We start from the raw sequence: 22,649 nt of genomic DNA, 5'->3' as shown, positions 1-22,649 counted from the left end.
TGTTCAACGCTGTTGACGATCATCATCACAAGTGAATTAATAAATACGAGCGAACTCACCAAATGAATCCATGAGCAATGTCAACCGGATGAAATTGCATGGCGCTGCTGGTCCATCTTTCTTGCTTGAATCAGAATGATATCCACCCTTGACCGCTTCCTACACCTCGTACTGATGAACATGTTGCCTCTCCTTGAATACACCTTGATCCATGGTGATTCCTTTTAATCAGGGGAATTTCCTGTCTGTATCTGTGATTAAAGGAGTCTCCAGGATCACCACTTGTGGATCGCTTCTCCGTGACGTCCTCGCAAACGAAAGAACGTCGAGGGGGGGAAGTTTGTTTTCGGAGCTCCTTCTTGACTCTTTGCTTGAACTCTTCTGGACCGGTATGATGGTTGGTTTTTTTACTGTTATAAAAATATGACGAAATATATTTTACTATTTTTTACTCGTCAAATACACAGCGGAGAAAATGCACGTCAAACTTGTCCAAAGGCAGAGCCTGCTCTGCGGCTATAAACTCTGTAAACCTTATGAAATAAACTCAGTCTTGCTCAAGCACGACTCTGACTTCAATGCGATTCCCTCTGGGAAGACCGCAAACTGAAGAAAGCCATTGGCTAGTGATCTACGGTCTAAAAACCATCCAGTAGATACCACTAAGTCTAAGTCTAGAACGTCCCCCGCGATTATTCACCTTCGTTAAACAGGATCGTATACATGTGGAAAAAGTAGGCATAGAGAAAATGACAGTTAAAGTGCAATTCCCCTGTAAATATTTTAAAAATCATAGTAAATTAGGGTGGGTGTACCAGTTATGACTATACATTCCTATTATGGTGTGTTCCAATTATGGTATATAGAATTCCTATATGCCATAATTGGAACACACCATAATAGGAACGTATAGCCATAACTGGTACATATTCTCTAATTGATATTTTTTTTAAAACTCATTAGCTTATCAGCGAAACATATGGCGATCCAAAAAGCAGAACTGCAACTCGGACGATCGAATTTCACAATGGGACTGCTATGCGATTACTTTGCTTGATGGGACAAACTGACTTGATGTTGTTTTCACATTTTTCATGATCAAAGTCCGTAGTTTTATCACGTTGTTAATATTTTAGTGGATAACGTAGTTACCTTAAAATTGACGAAAATTCATATGGGACTGATATGCGATTATGGGCAGTTATGCAGACGTAATTTCCCATCTACGGAGAACGTCACGCGGTCAGCTGATAGCGGATACGTTTCAGTTCCAACCTGGATCGGGTATCAAGATTGGGTCTGCTTGTTTTCTGACAAACGTCAGTTTGCTCGTTTGTTTTTAAAACCTAGCTCAGGTTGAGGTTCGCACTGACAAAAGGTTCGGTTTCGCACTGAGAAGCAACATTCGATTATCAAGCATGCCATGCTTGTAGATCAAAATGCAAATTCTCGTGAGAAAAAAAAAACCCCCCGAGACAACATCTTGATACACGCACTTGCAAGGCTGAAATAGCAGCATGACCCGGCACAGTAGTGGTGAAATCGAACGTTGACTTCTCGCCTAAGTTGTGACTAATCCAAACCTGCCAGTGTAGCCGTATAAAATCGATTTGTCTATTATTTTCAACCACGAAATCAGCAATCAAAGTGTTCGTCCTGAGAGCGATTTGTTTTTATTTTTCAACCAATAAAACGCATGCATCAGCGAAGCCGCTCACTAATACTAACGATGGCAGATAGGTCTACTGCTACGAAGCGAGGCAACGGAATTCAAGATTCATTCATTCATTCATTTTCAAACGGTTCACAAGAAACTATGTCGTCCAGCATCGCATTTGTTTTACTGATTGTCGCAGCCGCATTTCTCGATTCAGGTAAAGTTTTTTTTCATTCATCACAAGCGCAAATCTCCATCTGACAAGATGTTCCTCTTTCAGTTTACACCCTGAATTGCTCGTCTTGCGAGTTTTCTGCCAATTGGGATGCGTGCCGGAATGAAAGCAAGATCTTGGAATGTACAATAAAACAGGTCAATCGGTACCACGGGGACATGAGCGATAACAATCCCACCTTGAAGGTGCTGGATATATCAACGGAAAATGTAACGTTCAGTTGCTTTTCCATGGAAATTAAATTTACGGAAGCCGATGTTTCGCAGAGTGGCGTAATTTCGGGATGTACCTTCAAGCCGCAGAATATTTGCGAAGGGTGGACCAACGAGACCGCTTTGATCAGGTGCGATATGTGTGAATCGGAGAAGATCTGTTCCGCGGGTAGCAGGAGTTTTGTTGGGAACAGTGTGGAAATGGTTACGGAGCTCGCATTTGTCTGTGCAGTATTAGTGGTTGCGAAAGTGTTCAGATGATTATGATTATTTACTATTAGACAGTTGTAGGGTAGTGGAAACTGAAAGTATTTAAAGGGAGCCTCACATGTATCAATATATTGACGGGAAGAGGCATTATTGCCAATAAAAGCAATCGTGTAGGGTCCACTTAAGAATACAGTCATCATTCGCTTTAAGAATGCAGTCATCATTCAGGGATTTTCTCTCTCAGTGCCTTTATGCCCGGTTTACACTTGTGCTGATACACTATAGTGCTGGTGGCCGATTTACATGAATTATGAAGAATCAGCTTTACGAACCAGCACTAGTGTAAACCGGGCAGTGCTTGTTGATTGGATGACGTCCTAACCAAAAAGCAGATACCCGTCACATCATTCTATTCAATTTGGAAAAACAAATTTCATCGTTGATATTTGATGGAATTGACCTAGTAAAGTAGTTTTCATGAAAATCTATAGCTGGACAGCATTAAAATCGTCCTAATTATCAGTTGACATTGAGGAGTTGAGAAGACATGAATGAAAGATATGTCTCAGGCTAACAATTTTTTTTTAATGAATCGAATTTTCGCTCATCACTAGCTATTTTCACAGAAATCGATTAATGAAATAATTTAATTATTTTTATTAATATTATAAGTTATATCTTTAGAACATCTGCAATGTAAGGCAATAAAATTAAACAGTTTAAAAAAACATTTTCTAGAATCCGAAACAATCTATGAAGACGTAATGATAATCAACTTGCATATTTATGATCTTGTTTGTTTAAAAATACTCGCAATTCGAAACCGACTTGGAGGCAGTTTCATTTACATACTCATGAATTCACAAGGGGGACGACTCTATCTACGATGCAGAAAAGATTGTGTTTTGCTGTGGCTAGCTGCACGCACGCTGAGTAGATAGAAGGAAGATTTATGTTGATTTTGAAGATTTCCTGCAAAAAGATGACGCTCGATGCAAGTAGATGCGAAAAATGAAAGATGATTTTCCGAAGATTGATTCGCTAGTGTGAGATTTTTCGAGCATCTAGAATTGAGATTTAGATGTGTCGCCTCCCTCGTGAATTCACGACTTACACATACCAGGCTTGTTACTTTTTTTATTAATTACTTTATTTGTACAGGCTTAATCGAATAAACTTTACAGAGCCGAGTTATCATTTTCGAGGCTTGTTACTTCGCTCCTATCATTTTGTGTGTGACGTCATCAGAATCGTATTTCACCGACATGTGTCAAGTTTTCACTGCACATCAATTTTCAAACTCTTCTAATGAAAATCAAATTAAATGCAACAACAGTGAAATCGGCTTTTTTTTTAAGCTTGACGGTCCTTTGCCCAACGAATGTGGCATCTGTGGTGATGATTTTCTGATCCTCAGCAAATTGCTGTCGAAGAAACGGCTTTCCACCTCTGTTCCCACCTCGTAGGATCTCATCGGAAACCGTAAGAAAACACCCCGAGGGAACCGGCTCCGATGCTCAAAACTTGAGTTGGATTCAGCGTTGCCAGATCTACCGATTTATCAGTATTTATAAGGTTTCTCAGAATACCGGTTTTTAAGTTTTAATACTGATTTTTTAATAATCAAAATGATTACTGCTTATCCGCGCTGAAAAGTATTGAACAGTGTTGGTAAAATTATCAATCAAATTATATTTTTTCGCTCTCATACGCTCTCAATATCACGCGTGATATTGGAACAAAATATCATGCTTGCCATTGATTTTACAAGCTCCTTTGATAATGCGAGACTATTCACAAGGTGCCAAAATCAAGCTGAGAGTTGACTCGACCAGGGCCCCACAAAGTCACTTTCAATAGAAAATCATCAAGTGACGATGAAGCTGTAAACCATCGCTTTCAATTGAAAGTCGAGCAGATTCCCGTCAACATCAACAGAATCACTTTCGATCAGTTTTCATGCTGTTTGTTTTGGCTTGACTCGTGTTCATTTCTTCTTTCATTGTGAAATGAACTTACTTTTACATTGAAGCGAAGCTGTTCGATCCAAATTCGCGCAATCTTAATGACTTTTGTTGATTGTTCACTCGGTTCATTTAAGCGTATGTATGTATGTAATGTATCATTGTCGGGTGGTTTGTTTACTCATCAATATTAGCATTTTTTGAATCGGGGTGACGTGTAGAGATCGAAAATTGATATTCGACGTCATTTTTAAAACCAATATGGTGGCTTTCAGCTTAATAAAAAGTGGGAAATACTATCAAAAACCTATCAGTGATTTCAGAAGAAGCGTCAAATGGCATCGAATTTTGATTTTCAGCATCTACGCGTCGTGGGAATCGGAAAGATCCCCGTTCCGAAAAATACCCTGGTACTTGGGGGGGGGGTGCACTTTTTATGAAACCTAATGGCCACCATGTTGGATTCCACCTCGGATTCCACAATGGCATCGGATATCGATTTTCGGCATCTACGCGTTGTCCCCGTTCCAAAAATACGCATATCTTAGGGTAACGTTTGCATTAAAAAAATGGACTTTTTTCGGATGGTGATAAAAAAAACGCTAAGACAGATTATTTCTTTTGATAAATTTCCCATGGAAGGTTATATCTATATTCAGCCGCTCCATCTCCTCCAACGATCGCTTCGAGTAGTGAGCCGACGCCAGATCCGGCCAGAACACCGCGTCTTCGCCCTTATGGTATTTCTTGATCAACGACGCAACTTCCGGCAGGCATTTCGTACTATAAATTTCCCCGTTCACGGCCAGTCCGGAGCGAAAGAAGAGCGGCTTTGACATCCCCTTCTCGCTGATTGTCAGCCACAAAAGCACCTTCTTGGGGAACTTGGTGTGTGAAATGAACTTCAGTCTGCCAGTCGTTGCCATCCAGGGTGCATTAGGTCTCGTCGTCCATCACCACCGCCAAGTCGCGATTCGCCGGGAAAAACGAGTTGACCATCTTATTCAGCCGCTGCCGCTGCGTCATTGCCTGCAGCTCCGAAACCAGTGGACGTGACTTTCGCTTCCTGACATGTATGTTCATGTTCGCCAGGTACTTTTTCATTGTTTGGCCAGTTGCACCGACCTCCCGGCCAAGCGCACGCAGCGATGTAGCCACTTTTCCCTCGGTCTTCCTCTTCAACATTCTTTGGAGCTTCTTGTCGCTCAGGGTCGTCGGCCGTCCGGACCCGGGCTTTCTTTCGATGCTCTGATTGTTGTCTAATAGTGCCAAGATGTTGTAGATGCCGGAACGGGCGTATCCGGCGTCCACAAAGTGCCGCACGATGTCCGTTTTCGACGCGGCGCACACACTTCTGATAGAGCTGTCAAATTTTGTCTGCTGACTCATGGTTTACTATGATTCATGCTGCATGGGTAGTTTTGTCAGTGCGAGTCCATTTTTTTTTAAATGCAAACGTTATTTGACACGTTTTATGATAGCCGCTATATTGGATTCTATCATAACGTCGGATATAGATTTTGACATCTACGTGTTGTTCCCGTTCCTAAAATACCCATATCTTAGGGTATTTGACACTTCCGAATTGACACTATTTTGTAATTGAAACAAGTCTTTGCTTCAAATGAAATGAACTGACGAATGAAACAAGCGATAGTCCAGTCATGTTTGAAAGGAGTAACGTTCATTGTGACTCCATAACAAGAAACACAATGACTTACACGAAAATGATATTGCTCAAAATGAAGCGATTCGGCGGGGAGTTCATTTTATTTTCTTTGTTTCGAAAATGCATAGCCTTGGACTCGACACAAAAATGATTCCGTTGCACATCATTTTATTAGAAAGAGAAAGTAAAGTTTGCTATCTCTCTTTACTCTTCACCGATGGCAGGCTCGAAGCTACTGCTGCCAGAAGTGCCGGTAGTTTCGTGTCGCATTCGGGTGTGAAGCAAAAATTATGAAACTCAAACTCACCACAGTTTGTTGAGATTTGCAGCTGGTGAGTTTTGTTAGCTTGATATTCCGAGCGTGATCTTGGGCATTGGTGAGATTTGATTTTTGATATTTTCCCAACACTGTGAGAGACTTTTACCTTTTTGAACATTTCAATTTGCGCCTGATAAAAAAAAGTGCTTCCATTTTCTCGTCGTTTTTGGCTATTATGGTATCGAGAAACATCTAGTGGGTCATGCTGGTAATTCCTGGAAATCGGGAAATACTAATATTCAGTGAACAAAAAGTCCATCAAAATATCAATTTTTCAACTTCCTAAAATTTGAAGTTTCTACCAACTTTCCCTAGGGATGTTCGTCCACCTTACACAGCAAAAAAATTATTTTAATATCGCAGTGGATGTACTTCAATCGTGTCAAAATATGGTGTAGTATTACTTGCCAAAAAGGACACAATTATCATTAATACAGTCCATGAACTGAAATTACGCTACTTTTACTGCATTTGTTCATTTTTGTGGCCATAAAAATTACACGAGATTTTCGACATGATTGAAGTGCATCCTCTTGGATGTAATATTGAAATTTATTTTTTGCTCTTTACCCTGTAAATAATGTTCCGATTCCTTCCGGAAAACTATTTCGACTTCCCATGATATCTTCTTCTGGCTTCTCCCGTCAGTTCTGATTTTCAACTTCCTCGGAACTTCAGGATTGCTTCCAGAGTTTTATTGCGGTTCCATTAACAATTCCAAGAAAACTGCAGGTGTTTGAAAGACCAATGTAAACTCTACTAAAAATTAAGATTCCTGATAATTCGGTTTTCTATACTTCAAGCAATAACAGTTTGAAAAAGAGCAGTCAAATGGAAAGCGTTTGATTAGGATTGTTCAAACTTTTCACCGACCCACACAAAGTTTAAACCGATAAATCTTGGATAGTTGATGTACTAATCACTAAAATTTCAGAACATTTGATACTCATTTTTAAAAGTAACAGCTCATTGAAATTTTTGGAGGGTAAAAAAATATGATGTACTTTTGTCCGATACTGTTGAGTGGCATTTTAAATACCAGAATTTCAAGTAATACTAATTTAATCTCTAATCTGACCTAACAGCAACACATCCAGTTCTTGAAAGCAGCCTGGAACATGATACATATACTTCCATGATTTGTAATGCCTATTTGATATATGTTACATCAGAGATACGCAAAATATATCAAAACGGCCCAACCTACCATGCAGCATTTAAGGGACAAGATGATTCAGAAACATCTGGCCTGTTTAAATCAAAAATTGAAACACGATGCTTCAGAATCTAATAATGGACGGAGCTCGGACGGACACCTCGTACCGTACGTTCCGTTTTTTATTATTGATTATTGATAAATGATTTGTCGTTGGGAACATATAGTCTAAAATGGTTAAGCGATCCTTCATTTTCCTCTAGTGTGAGCACTAACTTTTTCTTTCCTTTATTAGAGAGATTTTTAGCCTAAGACTATTTCATCTCTTGGCTGAGCACTAACTCGTTTCCTAGCTAACTCGCTTATATAATCCTGAAAAGAAAAATTCTTTTGTCTAAAAATGTTTTTTTGGGGCTTGTAGACTTGTTTCATTATCGGATGGTTTTTCGAAAACCGGTAATTCTTGGCACCGGTAAAATACAAGCATAGTCTTTTTTCGAGAAAATTTACATTTTTTATTTAGTCGGTTTAATTTTTATAAATTGGCACCCGACACTATGTACAACGCATAGAACGAGTTTCGCTAGTGCATTTTTCCAGTTTCCAGCTGTAACGACATTATTATTGTTGTGTTGCATTCATTTATTTAATTGTTTAATTACTTATGTTATTCATGTTTTCAACCCCTCCGTCACTTGTTACAATCATCGTCCGAATCGCAGGTGCTGCACCGTTCGACCTGGGTAGTCGAATCCCATCCCGAGCAGAAATCCGTACCAGCAGAGGTGCATCCTTTTTCATCAACCGGAACGCTGCTCCCGGTCAGTGGACTGATGTAGGTCATTTTAAGATCGAAACACTTATAGTCATCAGCACTGCCATTACCAGCGGAAGCCAGGCTGGGATTTTGATACCCGAGCAGCCTATGATGAAGCGATACATTGTCCACTGTACACTCGACCGCTTCCGGGCTCGATCGGCAGGAATTAGGATCGAGGCAGTGTGTGCACTGTAATCCACTGGTTACTGGAAGTGGAGAAGTCGGTATGGTATCTTTTTCACTGTACGAAATTCTAGAAATAGAACCTACCATTTGCTAAAATGCTAATAACCACCACCAGGCAGGGACAGATAAATCCTTTTGACACAAGCTGCATCTTAACAGCTTTGTGAATGAAGACTGTTCGTCTTTAAAGGGGCAATGTTGGAATTATAAACGAAAACTACCACTGAACGTGACTGCTACGGAGCTGCGTGATTTATTACTATATCTACCCGTTACAAATGTGCAAATAGCTCCATGGATGTTGAATAATCGATACCATAATTTATAAGCACTTAGGCAGTTGTATACAGGCTAACTAAATACTTCAATCCGCTAACTAAACACAAACAACATAAAACAAAATCCACCGATCACTAGCTTAGTTCCACTGCGAATTTTACTGTTCACACCACCGGTACTATTTGGATTGGCAGCAGTTGTGGTACTTGACCCGGAGGTTGTATCGTTGTTTCCAGAGATCGCATTACAACCATCCACATGGCAGACTTGACATTCGTGAACCACCACGTCATCGTCCCATCCTTCGCAGAATTTCGTCTGTCTGAAGGTGCAACCGTAGTCCACAATCGGTAAATAATGCCCGACGAGTTCAGCTGGAAGCATGCATAATCGGCATCTGCCGGAGCAACAGACTCCAGCGAAGGGTTCAACTCAGCTAGTAGTTCGTGAGTATGCAGCACAATTGCAGTGGTGCATTCTAATTCCATTCCACCAGAGTCACAATTTGGATCGTTACATTCGATACATTTCAACGAGTGACCTGGGAAGTATAACACAGTAAGCTGACTTGCAATAGAAACCATTCTTTAAGAAATAATTCATACCTTCGACAATCAGAGTTAGTAAAATGAACAACATTGCAAAAACTTCCGTTCTACTTCCGAAATACATCTTTGAGCTGTCAAGTTTCAAATGATTACGGAATGTGTCGCAAGTAGATCCGTGGTTTTATCTAGACTCACAGTCAGTAATTATAAGTAGTAGCGCGTGCCTCAGTGGTAAGCACTTGATGTTTGCTATCAATCGAAGCTTAAATCGAAATGCCATATGGTGGACGATAAGCGGATAAATCGATTCTTAGCTCCTTCTTTTTCCTCGTTCCATGTGATATTTTTACTTATCAATCGTATGAAAGTTGGCCTATTTAACCATTTAATTTGAGATTTTTTTCCTTTTTTTGTTTTCCGTCGATCTTGTTTTCCGTGCTGAGCACCAATGCTACCGACGCCAGAGAGGCAGCACCCACACCTGGACCCTACCCATCGACCCATCAACTCATGAACCGGGGACCAACGGCTTTACTTCCCTTCCGAAGGCGTGATCAGATATGTTATGCCTCAGAACATCCCGGCGGCGCCGACTGGGATTGAACCCAGGCCTGCTGGGGTGAGAGGCAATCATGTGTTTCTCGCTTTGTATGAAGCCGAAAAGTCCTCTGCACTTCCACGAGAAATCACTCGATAAAAAGGTTGGGTATGCAGCAAGGTTCGTTTTAGCAAACTGTTCGCTGAATTACAGTGATGGGTTCGAGTTAATACAAAAAAGTGGCTTACAAATCTTGAATGTGGAGGGGCAAGAGATTAACTCATGACGTTCTACTCAGTAAGGTAAAACAGTTGCTCTAAGGCCACCGAGCCCCTCATACCACATCACACCACTTATGATCGAGTTGTTGTATCCATACAAACCCGTCCCCGACGAAAACGACGACAATTTTCGCAAAACACGGTGAGCAAGCAATGCAGCTATGAAACTCTTTAAAATGATTGGGCCTGGGTTTGATCCCACGATTTTCTGCTATGTAAGCAAAACCACCTAAGGAAGCCAAACACTTCATATCGCTCGCCTGTCTAGAAGACGTTTGTTAGCCAAAAGATAATTTTAATTTTAAAATAATGCGATTTTAACAATTCAGAATAAAAGTGCTGGTTAAAGCATACTGATTTATTATATACCAAACATTTAGGTGTTTTTTTTTTCATTCAATGCAACAGCCTTCGTAGTGCGCGAGCTCGCTTGTCTAGAGCACGTTTATTAGCCAAAAGGTAATAGTAATTTTAAAATAAGGCAACTTTGAAAATTCCATATAATAGTGCTGGATATTGATTTAGTATGCATCCAAAATTTAAGTAATTATTTTCCAATCAATGCAACATACATAATTCATCGGATGTATTATTTTACTAAGATTTTAGGAAAGTTCTGAGAGCTTCAAATATAACGAGCAGTTAAAATTAAAAAAATACCGGGAAATTTCAAGAAGCTCAAAAAATTATAGATTTTTAGAGAACATCATGGAAGTTAAAAGAACTCAATTAAAATATCTGAATCTTCACAAAAGCTCCAATAAGCTCAAGGAACTACAAAAAACGACTGAATGTTAAAAGATTTTCAGGACAGTTTAATTGATTTCAGAGCTGTTACAGAAACATCTTCCGAAGAATAACCAGAACTTCAGCATAGATTAGAGAACTTCAGAGTTATTCACACAAAACTTTAATGAAGATCGGAGGAATGAAAAGAAATACTTGTGATTTCGGAAGGATTTCATGGAACAACTGAGAACTTCTATACAATTTTAGGCACTTTAGGGAAGTTTTGAGAACTCAAGGTGGTTCCATCAGCTTTATGGAAAAGGCAGGAAATTTTTAGAAGTTCTAATAGCATCAGGGAAGTCAAGAAAACTTCAGAAAAGTTCAGAGAAATTGTGGATACTTTATAGAAATTCCAACAACCTCAGACAAGCTAGTTCTTGAGATTTTCAGACAAGCTCAGGGATATTAAGGGCAGTCCCAATTACTTCAGAAAGTCCAGTCTTAACTTAACTTCAATAAAATGTCCAGATTGTTAAGTCCAGAGAATCCCTGAGAAAAATTCATACATATTTTGGTCACATAACAGAAGTCCAGAAATTTTCATCTAAAGATATGCGAGGTATGCCAAGTACATCACTCCGTCGAACATGCCATCTGCCACTGCCCTCAATATGAGGGCCCAAGCATACTGTACAGCATTGCCGGAAGCATCCGGAATGCCTTAGCAGATGACCCGGCCAGAACTATGGCCCTCGAAGGTTTCCTCAGAGAAGCCGACCTCTTCGATGAAATTTAATCGAACTAAACATGACACTACTGCCGAAAGTGAACCCCTCTACGAAGCCTGGTGGTTTCTTTATAAAATCTGTAAAGAACCAAAAATCACGACCACTACTACCCACAAGTATTACGATCCAAACTTTCAAATAAACCACCATTGGAGGCGAACCAGCCTCAGGCTGAAAGCCTCCTAAATAAAGATAAATCAATCAATCAATCAATCAATAAACCACTACCAAACAAGAACTCATTCAACTGACAAACGCAACGAAAGGGACCTTCCAAGATTAACGACCCGGCAATATCGACGAAAACCAAACGACTGTAGACAGCATAGACAGCAAAGACAGTTTAGGGGTCTCCCTTCTGAAGGGCCGAACCAGGCTCTTCTGGACTCCCCTATCACAGGGGAAGTCCATTCCAGGCTCCCAAACCGCTCAATAAAACTCTGAAACTTGAGGAATCTCCTTCATAGGCTCCCAGAGATGAACCAGCCTACGGCTGAAAGTCTCTTAACCAAGTATTCAAGTCGACGTCAACCAGTACAGGTCGAAGTCAATTAGCTCTCTGACGAATCGCGTTTTATAACAAAAATCGTCACTCCAGGGGTCTAAAAGCTTAATACCTGGTATAAGCTCCCCTCAGCAACCATGGATTCACTAAGGATACACACCGTATTCATGGACATCCGCGGAATCCGCAACATAAAGTATCCGCTCATCTATGAATTCATTGCGGAGCAACTCCATTTAACACCGAGCGAAGTACAAGCGATCCAGATCGATCTGACCGAAGGGAAGGTCTACATCGAGCTTCTCACACAGCACAAGGTCCAGGAAGTCATCCAAAAATTCGACGGCAGGCGAGAGCTGGTATGCGAAAACAAGCCACACAAAATACGACTCTTCGTTGAAGATGGCGGCATCGATATCAAGCTGCATCATCTTCCACGTCGGATGCCACCAGAATGGATAGAACAACACATGCAAAAATTCGGCAATGTACTGAACATCAAGGATGAAATGTGCAAATCTTCAAGGTTTCCGAACACACCAAGCGGAGTGAAGATCATCAGGATGCAATTACGCCGAGCGATTCCGTCGTACATAAGCATTCGTGGGTACAGTACATATTGCACCTATGACAATCAGGTCCAGACATGCCGCCATTGTGGAAATATGATGCACAAGGGTCGTGGATGTGCTGAAAATAGGGCTCGGCTGGCCGCAGAAGAGCGCTCGGTCACCACGTACGCAGACATTGCATCCGACAACACTAACAACGAATTACCAACACAAGCTCCATCCATCGAGGAAAGGTCTCCAGCAGAAGGAAGTAAGTCGCAACGGCAACAAGTGTCCCCGCGCCGATGGGAGCACAACAACAGCAACAACACCTCACTAAACGTCCGGCAGTGCTTAACGACGATCTTGAACAGCAGAGAAGAGAAAAAACAGCGAAAACCGACACCGAAGATCGAAACTCATCAACTGAGAGAAGAAACGGAGATACAGTGGTCAGCAGTGCAGATCGAGAAGTAACTCACGGGAACCCATCTACAACCACAACAACCAATAAGTCCAACGATTCTACGGAGATGATCGTCGACGAAGAAGGGATGCAGACTCGAGGACGGAGTAGCCGAACTGCGACGAAGGCAACAACAGCATCAAAATCACGAGAGGCAAGTAAATCAAAAAATAATGGATCCCTCTCTTGATCGTTCGTACACATTAGCCACAATTAATATAAACGCAATACAAAGCCAGACAAAACTTGCTGCTCTATCAGCTTTCGTGCGGATGCTTGATTTAGATGTAGTGTGCTTACAGGAGGTAGCGTGTCATGATATTAGTGTATCTGGTTACGAATCCATAATCAATATTGACGAACGCAGAAGAGGTACTGCAGTGTTAGTTAAACATGGGATTAGGACATCTCAAATTCAAAAAAGCTTAGATTCAAGATTGGTGCGCGCCACACTTGAAAATACAGTTACTATAGTCAACATTTATGCACCGTCTGGAACGAATAACAGATATGTGAGGGAAGATTTTTTCAATCGTGTCGTTCCACAGTATGTTTTAAACACCGCTACCAACCTCATAATAACCGGTGATTTTAATTCGATTACCGATACACGAGACGCTACTGGAGCGACCAATATTAGCCCAAATTTAAAAAGACTAGTCCAAGCTCAAAATCTAACTGACGCGTGGAGATTATTCAACAACTTCAACGATTACACTTTTGTACGTGGGCCTTCTATGTCACGGATAGATACTATCTACGTAAACCAGCCTATCGTAACCCGAATACGTTACTGCAGGATTCAGGTGAATTGTTTCAGCGACCATAAGTCTGTGGTGATGAGAGTTGTGCTTCCTTTCGTATCACAACGTCCTCCTCGTCCCCCATGGAAGCTCAACAACAATTTGCTAACCGCCAGCAACATGGAAGAACTGCAAAGGAAGTGGACGTACTGGAAAAGGACGAGGCAGAATTATCGATCGTGGGTCGACTGGTGGGTGGACTTCGCCAAGGGTAAGCTGGTTTCATTCTTCAAGTGGAAGCAGAATCAGTTCTTTACTGGTTACAACAACACCTTGGGATTCTACTACTCGTGTTTGAATCGAGCATATACTACACACTTAGAGAACGACAACACGGCAGAAATAAACCGGATCAAAGCAGTGATGTTACGCAAGCAAAAGGAATTCAACGGTTTCTTCAGGAAGGAGTCAATTCGTCATCTACCGGATGAAGAGGTTTCAACTTTCCAAATCGATGATCATCGTAAACGCCAGGCAGGAGCAAAAATAGAAAATTTATAGATCAACGGGAGAATACTCAATGATCCCAATGATATCGAAACAGCTGTTTACGAGCACTATCGGTCTCTATTCACGGGTGAAGAAGTGGAAAACCGAGACACCTTCCATCCTACAAGAGCAGTCCCCCAAAACAACGAAGCCAACAACAGAATAATGGACCGGATTACTGAGGACGAAATCTACGATGCCATCAGATTCTCTGCTCCTCACAAGACACCCGGGAAGGATGGATTGACCAGAGAATTTTTCATGAAGTTATGGGACACAATCAAAACAGAAATAGTGGAAATTATCAATGAAATGATGAATGGCTTAATACGTCCAGAACAATTAGAAGGAATCATCGTACTAGTTCACAAAAAAGGAGGAAACAACTCGATCAGTTCTTACCGTCCAATATCACTGCTGAACGTGGAATACAAGATTTTGAGTCGAGTTTTGAAAGAAAGGCTTAATAAAGTAGTGTCATTGGTTCTTTCCAACGAACAAAAATGCAGCAACGGGAAAAGGAACATTTTCGAAGCAACCTGCTTGATTCGGGATGAGATTGGACACTCCCACCGCACGAGACAGAATGGACTTGTCATGGCATCTTAGCAGCGCATTTGACCGGGTAAACTACGACTTTCTGGCAAAAACTTTACGGGAAATGAACATCAACAGCGATTTCGTGAATCTTATGTCGACTATTATGAGACACTCCAAATCACAGCTAGTTGTCAATGGGAGGTTAACAGAATTTTTCGACATCAACTGTTCAGTTCGCCAAGGAGACCCATTAAGTATGACTCTGTTTGTAGTGTACTTACAACCCCTAGTAGATCAGCTTTCACAAATATGCAACGATACAGGTGAGTCCATCACCGCCTATGCTGATGACATAACTATCATCATCAAACACACTGGCAAAACACAGTTAGTGATAGACTGCTTTCGTCAGTTTGGGGAAGTATCTGGAGCACGTCTAAACCTTCAGAAAACAGTTGGCCTGAAACTAGGAGTAGGAATTCCTTCACCAGAGGAGCTGATCATCAGTGAACAAGTGAAAATTCTTGGAGTCCTCTATAAAACTACAATCGAACACACAGTTGCAGTTAACTGGGCGAAGTTAAAACGGAGCGTAACTTCATTATTATGGATAAATCGTGCCAGGCTTCTGAACATTAAACAGCGGACTTGGCTCATTAACACGTACATCTGCTCCAAATTGTGGTATATTGCTTCTATCCTGCCACTACCATTAAGTATTGGAAAGTTTCTGAAACAGCAAATCACCAAATTTATTTGGATAGGAGTACCACATAGAGTTAGGTATGAACAAATAATAAAAACTAAAGCCAAGGGTGGCCTTGGTCTTCACTGCCCGATCAGGAAATCTAAATCTCTTATGGCCAATCGATTTCAACAGACGAAGGAGGTGCTTCCATATCAACAGGACTACGCTAATAGAGTACGGAGACGCAGAGTCCTAAGAACAATTCCAGAAGAAATGTCACATTTTAAGGAGATCATCGCAGAAGTGCTCAAGCTACCAAGTCGAATAACTGAGGAGTCAACAGCACACAAAATCTATGCTCACAATCTAGATTTACTTCCGGAAAATAGAATCGAGAGGTCGGTACAGCGGGATTGGGAGAGAGTATGGAAAAATGTCAATCGTAAAGCTCTCACTTCGGAAGAAAAAGCTGTATACTACTTGCTTTGCAATGACAAATTGGATCATAATTTTTTGCGGTTTAGAGAAAATCGCATAGCAACACCGGCATGCGATGTGTGCCAAGCTGAGGAAACAATAAGACACAAGTTTTCGACGTGCCCAACTGTAGAATCCTTGTGGAGACGAATAGCTGTGCAAATTGAATCCATAGGAATAAGGAGAAATCAACTATTCAAAACACTACAATTTCCGGAGCTGCGAGGAGTAAATGCTCGTACCTTAAGCAGAACCTTAAAATTATTTGTCAGATACATTATATTTGTAAGTGACACTCCAATCGAAAACCTTAATGTACAAAATTTAGATTTCTACATGACTATGAATAATTAATTTTAATAAAGACAAAGAGGATTAAAAAAAAAAAAAAACCCTCCGTTACTCGCGCCAACTTTTGTAACACGAGTACTCGCGCGTTGTACTTTGTACAACAGTGTGAGTTATGCATTGCCATTTTGCAGCCGAGCTACCAATCGATATGAAACCAACGGGTATTCCTTAAAAAACTTGTTTTTATCCAAACAAGCTAATTTTTTTATCACAGTTAACCCCCAAAAAATGCGGATAATAGAGAATATGTGAATGGAAACCGCGTAAACGGTGTCCGTCCTATTTACGTGGGATTTGACTTAATTGGTTACAACATGAAAAATCTCGAGATCCTGACCAGATAGAAAGTTACTGTCTTCAGCAAAGTTGTTCTAGAGGCTATAACCTTTTCGCTGGTGGATAGTAGTTCAGAATTTTCTCACTACGTAGCGCTAGAGTACATGTGAAATTCTCGTATGAGATATATCTCGAGATCCTGACCAGATAGAAAGTTACTGTCTTTCACAAAGTTTTTCAGGAGGTCAAAGCCTATTGCTTGGTGCTCAATAGTTCAGAATTTGCTCACTACGCGAAGCTAGTATACATGTGAAATAATCATATAAAATATCTCGAGTTCCCAACCAGATAGAAAGGTACTGTCTTCGGCTCAGTTGTTCAGGAGGTCAAGGCTTTTTCGCAGGTGGACTGTAGTTCAGAGTTTTCTCACTTTGCGGCGCTACTATACATGTGAAACTCTTGCATATAAAATATAGCTAGATCCTGACCAGATTGAAAGTAAATGTATTCGACAAAGTTTTTCAGGAAGTCAAGATCTTTTTGTTGGGTGACCATAGTTCAGAATTTTCTGACTATGCGGCGCTAGTATACACGTGAAATTCTCATTTAAAATATCTCGAGATCCTGACCAGATAGAAAGTTACTGTCTTAGGCAAAGCTGTTCAAGAGATCATAGCCTTTTTGCTGGTGAACAGTAGTTCAGAATCTTCTCACTAGGTAGTGCTCGTATACATGTTAAGTTCTCGCATGTGATACATCATTAGATCCTGACCAGATAGAGAGTAAATGTCTTTGGCAAAGTTGTTCAGGAAGTCAAGATCTTTTCGTTGGTGGACAGTTGTTCAGAATTTTCTCACTACTCGGTGCTAGTATACACATGCAATTCTCGCATATACAATAGCTCGAGATCTTTAACAGATGAAAAGTTACTGTTTTCGGCAAACTTGTTCAGGGGGTCAAGAATTTTTAGCTGGTGGACAGTAGCTCGAGATTCTGAACAGGTAGAAAATTATTGTCTTCGAAAAAGTTGTTCATGAGGTCAATGCCTATTGCTTGGTGCACAATAGTTCAGAATTTTCACACTACGTGGCATTAGTTTGCACGCAAAATTCTCGCATGTAAAATATCCCGAGATTCTGATAAGATAGATTTTGCTAGTGGACAGTAGTTCACATTTTTTTCATTACGTAGCTCTAGAATACACGTGAAATTCTCGCATGTGGTTTGTTTCGAGATCCTGATCAGATAGTAAGTTACTGTCTTCGACAAAGTTGTTCAGGAGGTTAAAGCGTATTGCTTGGTGTACAATAGTTGAGAATTTCCTAAGCGGTGCTAGTATACACGTGAAATTTTCACATGTAAATTATCACGAGATTCTGACCAAATAGAATATTACTGTCTTGGGCAAAGTTGTTCAGGGAGCCAAGGCCTTTTGGATGGTCGACAGATTTATTTTTTCACATCACTGCGCTTATTTACACGTGCAGTATATACTTATATGCATCGGCAAATTTGTTCAGGAGATCAAAACTTTATCGTTGGTCAACAGTACAGAATTTTCTCACTAGGATATACGTGAAATCTTCGCATATATAATATCTCGAGATCCTGAACAGCTAGAAATTTACTGTATTTGGCAAAGCTTTTAAGGAGATAAAGATCTTTTGGCTGATGAACAGTAGTTCAGAAATTTCTCAAAATTTGGCGGGCAATTCTCGCATATCAAATATCATAAAATAAAAATATAATTTACATCAGCCTAAGTGGGATAAGACAAATGTATTCTGGATTTCTTGTACTGATGAAAATTTTCATGCAGATTTGTGGATACATAAATTGGTGTGAGTCTTCCACTTGTATATTTCTGATAAATTAGTGGTAACACGTATCTCAGATGGAAAACATTATCTTAAAAGATCGATATCGCTGAAACTTCCACCAAATGAATGTTTAGAGTCTCCCTTTCATTTTAGGCTAGTTTCGAATTGTCTTATCGAGGAATCTAGAATAAAAAAAAATCCGTGTATTTACGTGTGCATCGAGACTTGCTCAGTTGAATGGAGAAATTTATAAAACAGAACACTCCCGATCATAAGTTTAAGGACACCCCCTAAAAAACACCCAAAGTTAAACTATTTTTCAAAATTTACTCTGAATAATCATGATTGATTTTCTCAGAATTGACTTGAAAAAAAAATTGAAATTAATATTTGCATGTTCACCATCCAGAAGAACTTTGTCGCATGTACAACTTTGACGATGACAGTTACTTCCTGACTTTAAGCTATAGCATATACAAATATTTTACATGCACACTAGCGCCGCATACCGAAAATATTCTGAACTATTTACTATTCACCAGCAAAAATGCTTTGATCTCCTAAACAACTTTGCCGAAGACAGCAATTTTCTACCTGTTCGAGATCTCGAGCTATAGCATATATGAGGATTGCACGTGTATACTAGCGCAGCGCAGTGAGAAAATTCTGAACTACTGTTCACCAGCCAAAAGACCTTGACCTTCTGAACCACTTTGCCCAAGACAGTAACTTTCTATTTGGTCAGGATCTCGAGATATAGCATATGCGAGAAGTGTACATGTATACTAACGCCACGTGGTGAGAAAATTCTTAAATATGCTTACCAGCCAAAAAATCATGAACCCCTTAACAACTTTGCCGAAGACAGTAACTTTCTAGCTGATCAAGATCTCGAGCAATTGAATATGCGAGAAAGGCACGTATTTCAGCGCCGCATAGTGAGAAAATTCTGAACTATTGTCACCCAACAAAAAGATCTTGACTTCCTGAAAAACTTTGTCGAGTACATTTACTTTCTATCTGGTCAGTATCTAGAGATATTTTATATGCAAGAGTTTCACATGTATAGTGGCGCCGCTAAGTGAGAAAACTCTGAACTACTGTCCACCTGCGAGAAAGCCTTGACCTCCTGAACAACTATGCCGAAGACAGTACCTTTCTATCTGGTTGGGAACTCGAGATATTTTATATGAGTATTTCACATGTATACTAGCTTCGCGTAGTGAGCAAATTCTGAACTATTGAGCACCAAGCAATAGGCTTTGACCTCCTGAAAATTTTTGTGAAAGACAGTAACTTTCTATCTGGTCAGGATCTCGAGATATATCACATACGAGAATTTCACATGTATTCTAGCGCTACGTAGTGAGAAAATTCTGAGCTACTCTCCACCAGCGAAAAGGTTAATACCGAAAAGTTCAGCTGTTCAGATTTCGGTAAAAATTACCGAAATCGGCGATAATTTCTAAGTGTGTACTTCTCTTAATTACGATTAAGGACGCTTCTTAAAGGGACGCATGGATTTGAGATGAGCGGGGAGCACACAAGCAAAACCAGTGAGTAACCATTTCTAAATTTATCATGACAGCACTGTTTTCACTGCCACACTGATTTCAATTTGATCTTCAGCTTTGCTCGGGTAGCATCCATGCTTCTCGAGTTGAAAAACTTGAGTTCAAATCACACCCCAGACTGATCACGAACGTCCTGAAATGTGTTCAACAAAACAATTAGACAATATTCGTTAGTTCTATTTTCAACAAGACGTTAACAGCAGAACTTCAAGTTAAGTTGCTGAAACACCTGAAAGAAACTGAAAGCACAATATGTAATCAGACTTATTTCTAGACCATTAAAATCAAAATGAGTTTTCATTATGATAGGAACAGCAAACTCTTTGCTTTCATTTTGTTAACCGACTTTACTGCTATAGCGCTAGTTTACTAGAGCTGCACTAAAAATATCCAGCATAATGTAAGTGCGGCATTAGTTCTATCAGCATGAGCAGTCACGTCTTTCACTGGCATCTTTGGATTCATCTGTGCTCCACTCAGGCGTCCTGAGATATAACTCAGCCAGGAAGTCCACCCACGCTCGATTGTCCCGTCTGCAAAAATGTTTGCCTTACTTCTCTGAGCCAAATACCGTTGACGGGCTTCGTTCTTGGTTTTGGTTCTAGCCCGCTCTACTGTTCTCACTATTGTCTTGATGACCGTCCACTGTTCTTCTACCATGCCTCCTTCCGGAACATCCGCTGCTCGGGTCTCAAGTTCTTCAACGAACAATCTTTTCACAGCTGGATCTTCTAATAAACATCTTGAATCGCCGTCCGAGTCTCTCCTCCCGCCGCTGCATCCGTGCAATGCGTAGCCGGATCTCACCGATTAGAAGGTGATGGTCAGACGCGATGTTGGCGCTGCATTTATTCTGGACGTTGAAAATGACTAAGCTGTTTTTCTGAAGAATGTATACCTCTATTTCTGCAAATAAGAACGTTAGATTTTTTTATTTAATTGAAAATAAGCAACAACAACCAGTTTGTATTAAAGTTTTAATTTCAGGCTCAAACATTCTTTACCACTGTAACAATGACAAACTACCATTTTAATGTCATCCGGAGGTCATACGGATTGTTGAAATACTCGGTACTCCGCTTTGTGGAAGAATACACTCTACACGTAAGAAATAATTGAATTTTTATTGGTCTCAATTGAAAAAAAACCTCTATTTGATTAAGCTTGAAATCCATTTATAATTTCACAATGAAAATGCTTGCAATCGATACTAGAAGCACGACTACAATCGTATTCATAGAAAAATACTTTCCTGCGACTCCGCTCCCTACCGTTAAAATATTAGGCGCTGGTGTGACATTCATCTCGCTTGAGGATGATATATTGTTAGTAGAATCCGTTGAATAAGACGTCTGATCTCTCTGGCTCTGGGAAATTGTCGGCGCATCCGATTCGGTTACATTCTCTTGAGACGGCGGCGTTGCTGTTATCGTTGTCGTCGTTGTAACTTTTTCGACTACCTCCGTCGTAGATTGTCCTTTTGCCGTTGTTGTTGTCGTCCAATCCACAATACAAGGTTCTTCGGTTGACACTGTTGTCGTCACCGGGCTACTTTGTGCAGTCGAAGCGCTTTGGGTCGTTGAACTCATCTCAATTGTACTCACTGCGGTGGTCGTTGTCGTTTCGGATGGCAGGTTCGTAGTTGTTGTCGTCGGAGAAACATCACCCGTAGTGTTCCGTTCACACATATCAGTAGAACAAACGGCACAGTTAGTGGCCTTAGCACCGTTTTCTGTCCAACCATCGCAAAAGAAGGAATCATCATAGGTACATCCCCGGATGAAGACTTGGACCGATGCGACGTCTATTTGCAGCTCCAGTCGAAAACATCGGAATTGGCGCTCAGCCGTGGTTGGACTTTCATTCAAATTGAAGTTATACTGAGCCAGGAAGCTATGGGTGTCCACTACGAGTTTATCCGAACATTCCCTAGGTTTAGCCGAATCATCACAGTTGGTCCAATTGAAACGATCCACGCACATGTTGCACTGAACTGCTTCCGTTGACGTGCTGACATCGATCGGTTCCATATTGACTAGTAGGTTAAGATTCACGTTTAAAGTTCAACAATCCGAAACAATAACAATTTACACTTACCGTACACAAGTGCGTAAATGACAAGCGACAGATGAATGAAAGACATCTTAATTTTAAAAAAGTGATTTACTACGACCGGATGTACAATCGCTATTGAGCAATTGCGTTGGGCATTGAGTAGCGAAATAGTCGTGGATATTATCAGTGGCAGGAGCAATCTCATGTTTGCTCTGCATATTAGTCATACCATTCAAGTATTTGAATTTGAATGTTATCGCTATCTTATTGATTTTTTTTTTCAATGGTGAGTAACGATCTATTTGTCAATACTAGTTTACTTAATTCACTGATAATAGCGAAAGGTGCACACACTGAGGCATTGCTTTCCTTTTCTGGATCGGTTTTGATTTTTCTAAAAATATTGGAAACATGCGTTTTCCAAATTCAAGAAAATCTGTTGTTTCCACAGATTTCTGAGAAA

General features: G+C 40.4%; 2 protein-coding genes across 2 annotated transcripts in view; one reads left to right on the top strand and one right to left on the bottom strand.

The window, feature by feature from the left end:
• LOC135711348 (microtubule-associated protein futsch) overlaps positions 1–22,649 on the top strand; it is a 315,199-nt gene that overhangs the window by 218,684 nt on the left and 73,866 nt on the right. The window lies entirely within an intron of this gene.
• On the bottom strand, positions 21,270–22,310 carry LOC135711317 (uncharacterized). Its single transcript, XM_065234107.1, has 2 exons — positions 22,229–22,310; positions 21,270–22,166 (listed from the first exon to the last, which is right to left on the bottom strand). The coding sequence occupies exons 1-2, from the start codon at positions 22,272–22,274 to the stop codon at positions 21,307–21,309; spliced, it is 906 nt and encodes a 301-aa protein (XP_065090179.1). The 5' UTR covers positions 22,275–22,310; the 3' UTR covers positions 21,270–21,306.

This window comes from Ochlerotatus camptorhynchus, unplaced genomic scaffold, assembly GCF_037179485.1.
Source record: "Ochlerotatus camptorhynchus isolate MF236.1 unplaced genomic scaffold, CSIRO-AGI_Acam_v1.1 ptg000432l, whole genome shotgun sequence".
In the NCBI taxonomy this organism is placed as follows: Eukaryota; Metazoa; Arthropoda; class Insecta; order Diptera; family Culicidae; genus Ochlerotatus; species Ochlerotatus camptorhynchus.
The sequence above is the reverse complement of the archived record's forward strand: the minus strand, read 5'-3'. Positions and strand labels throughout refer to the sequence as shown.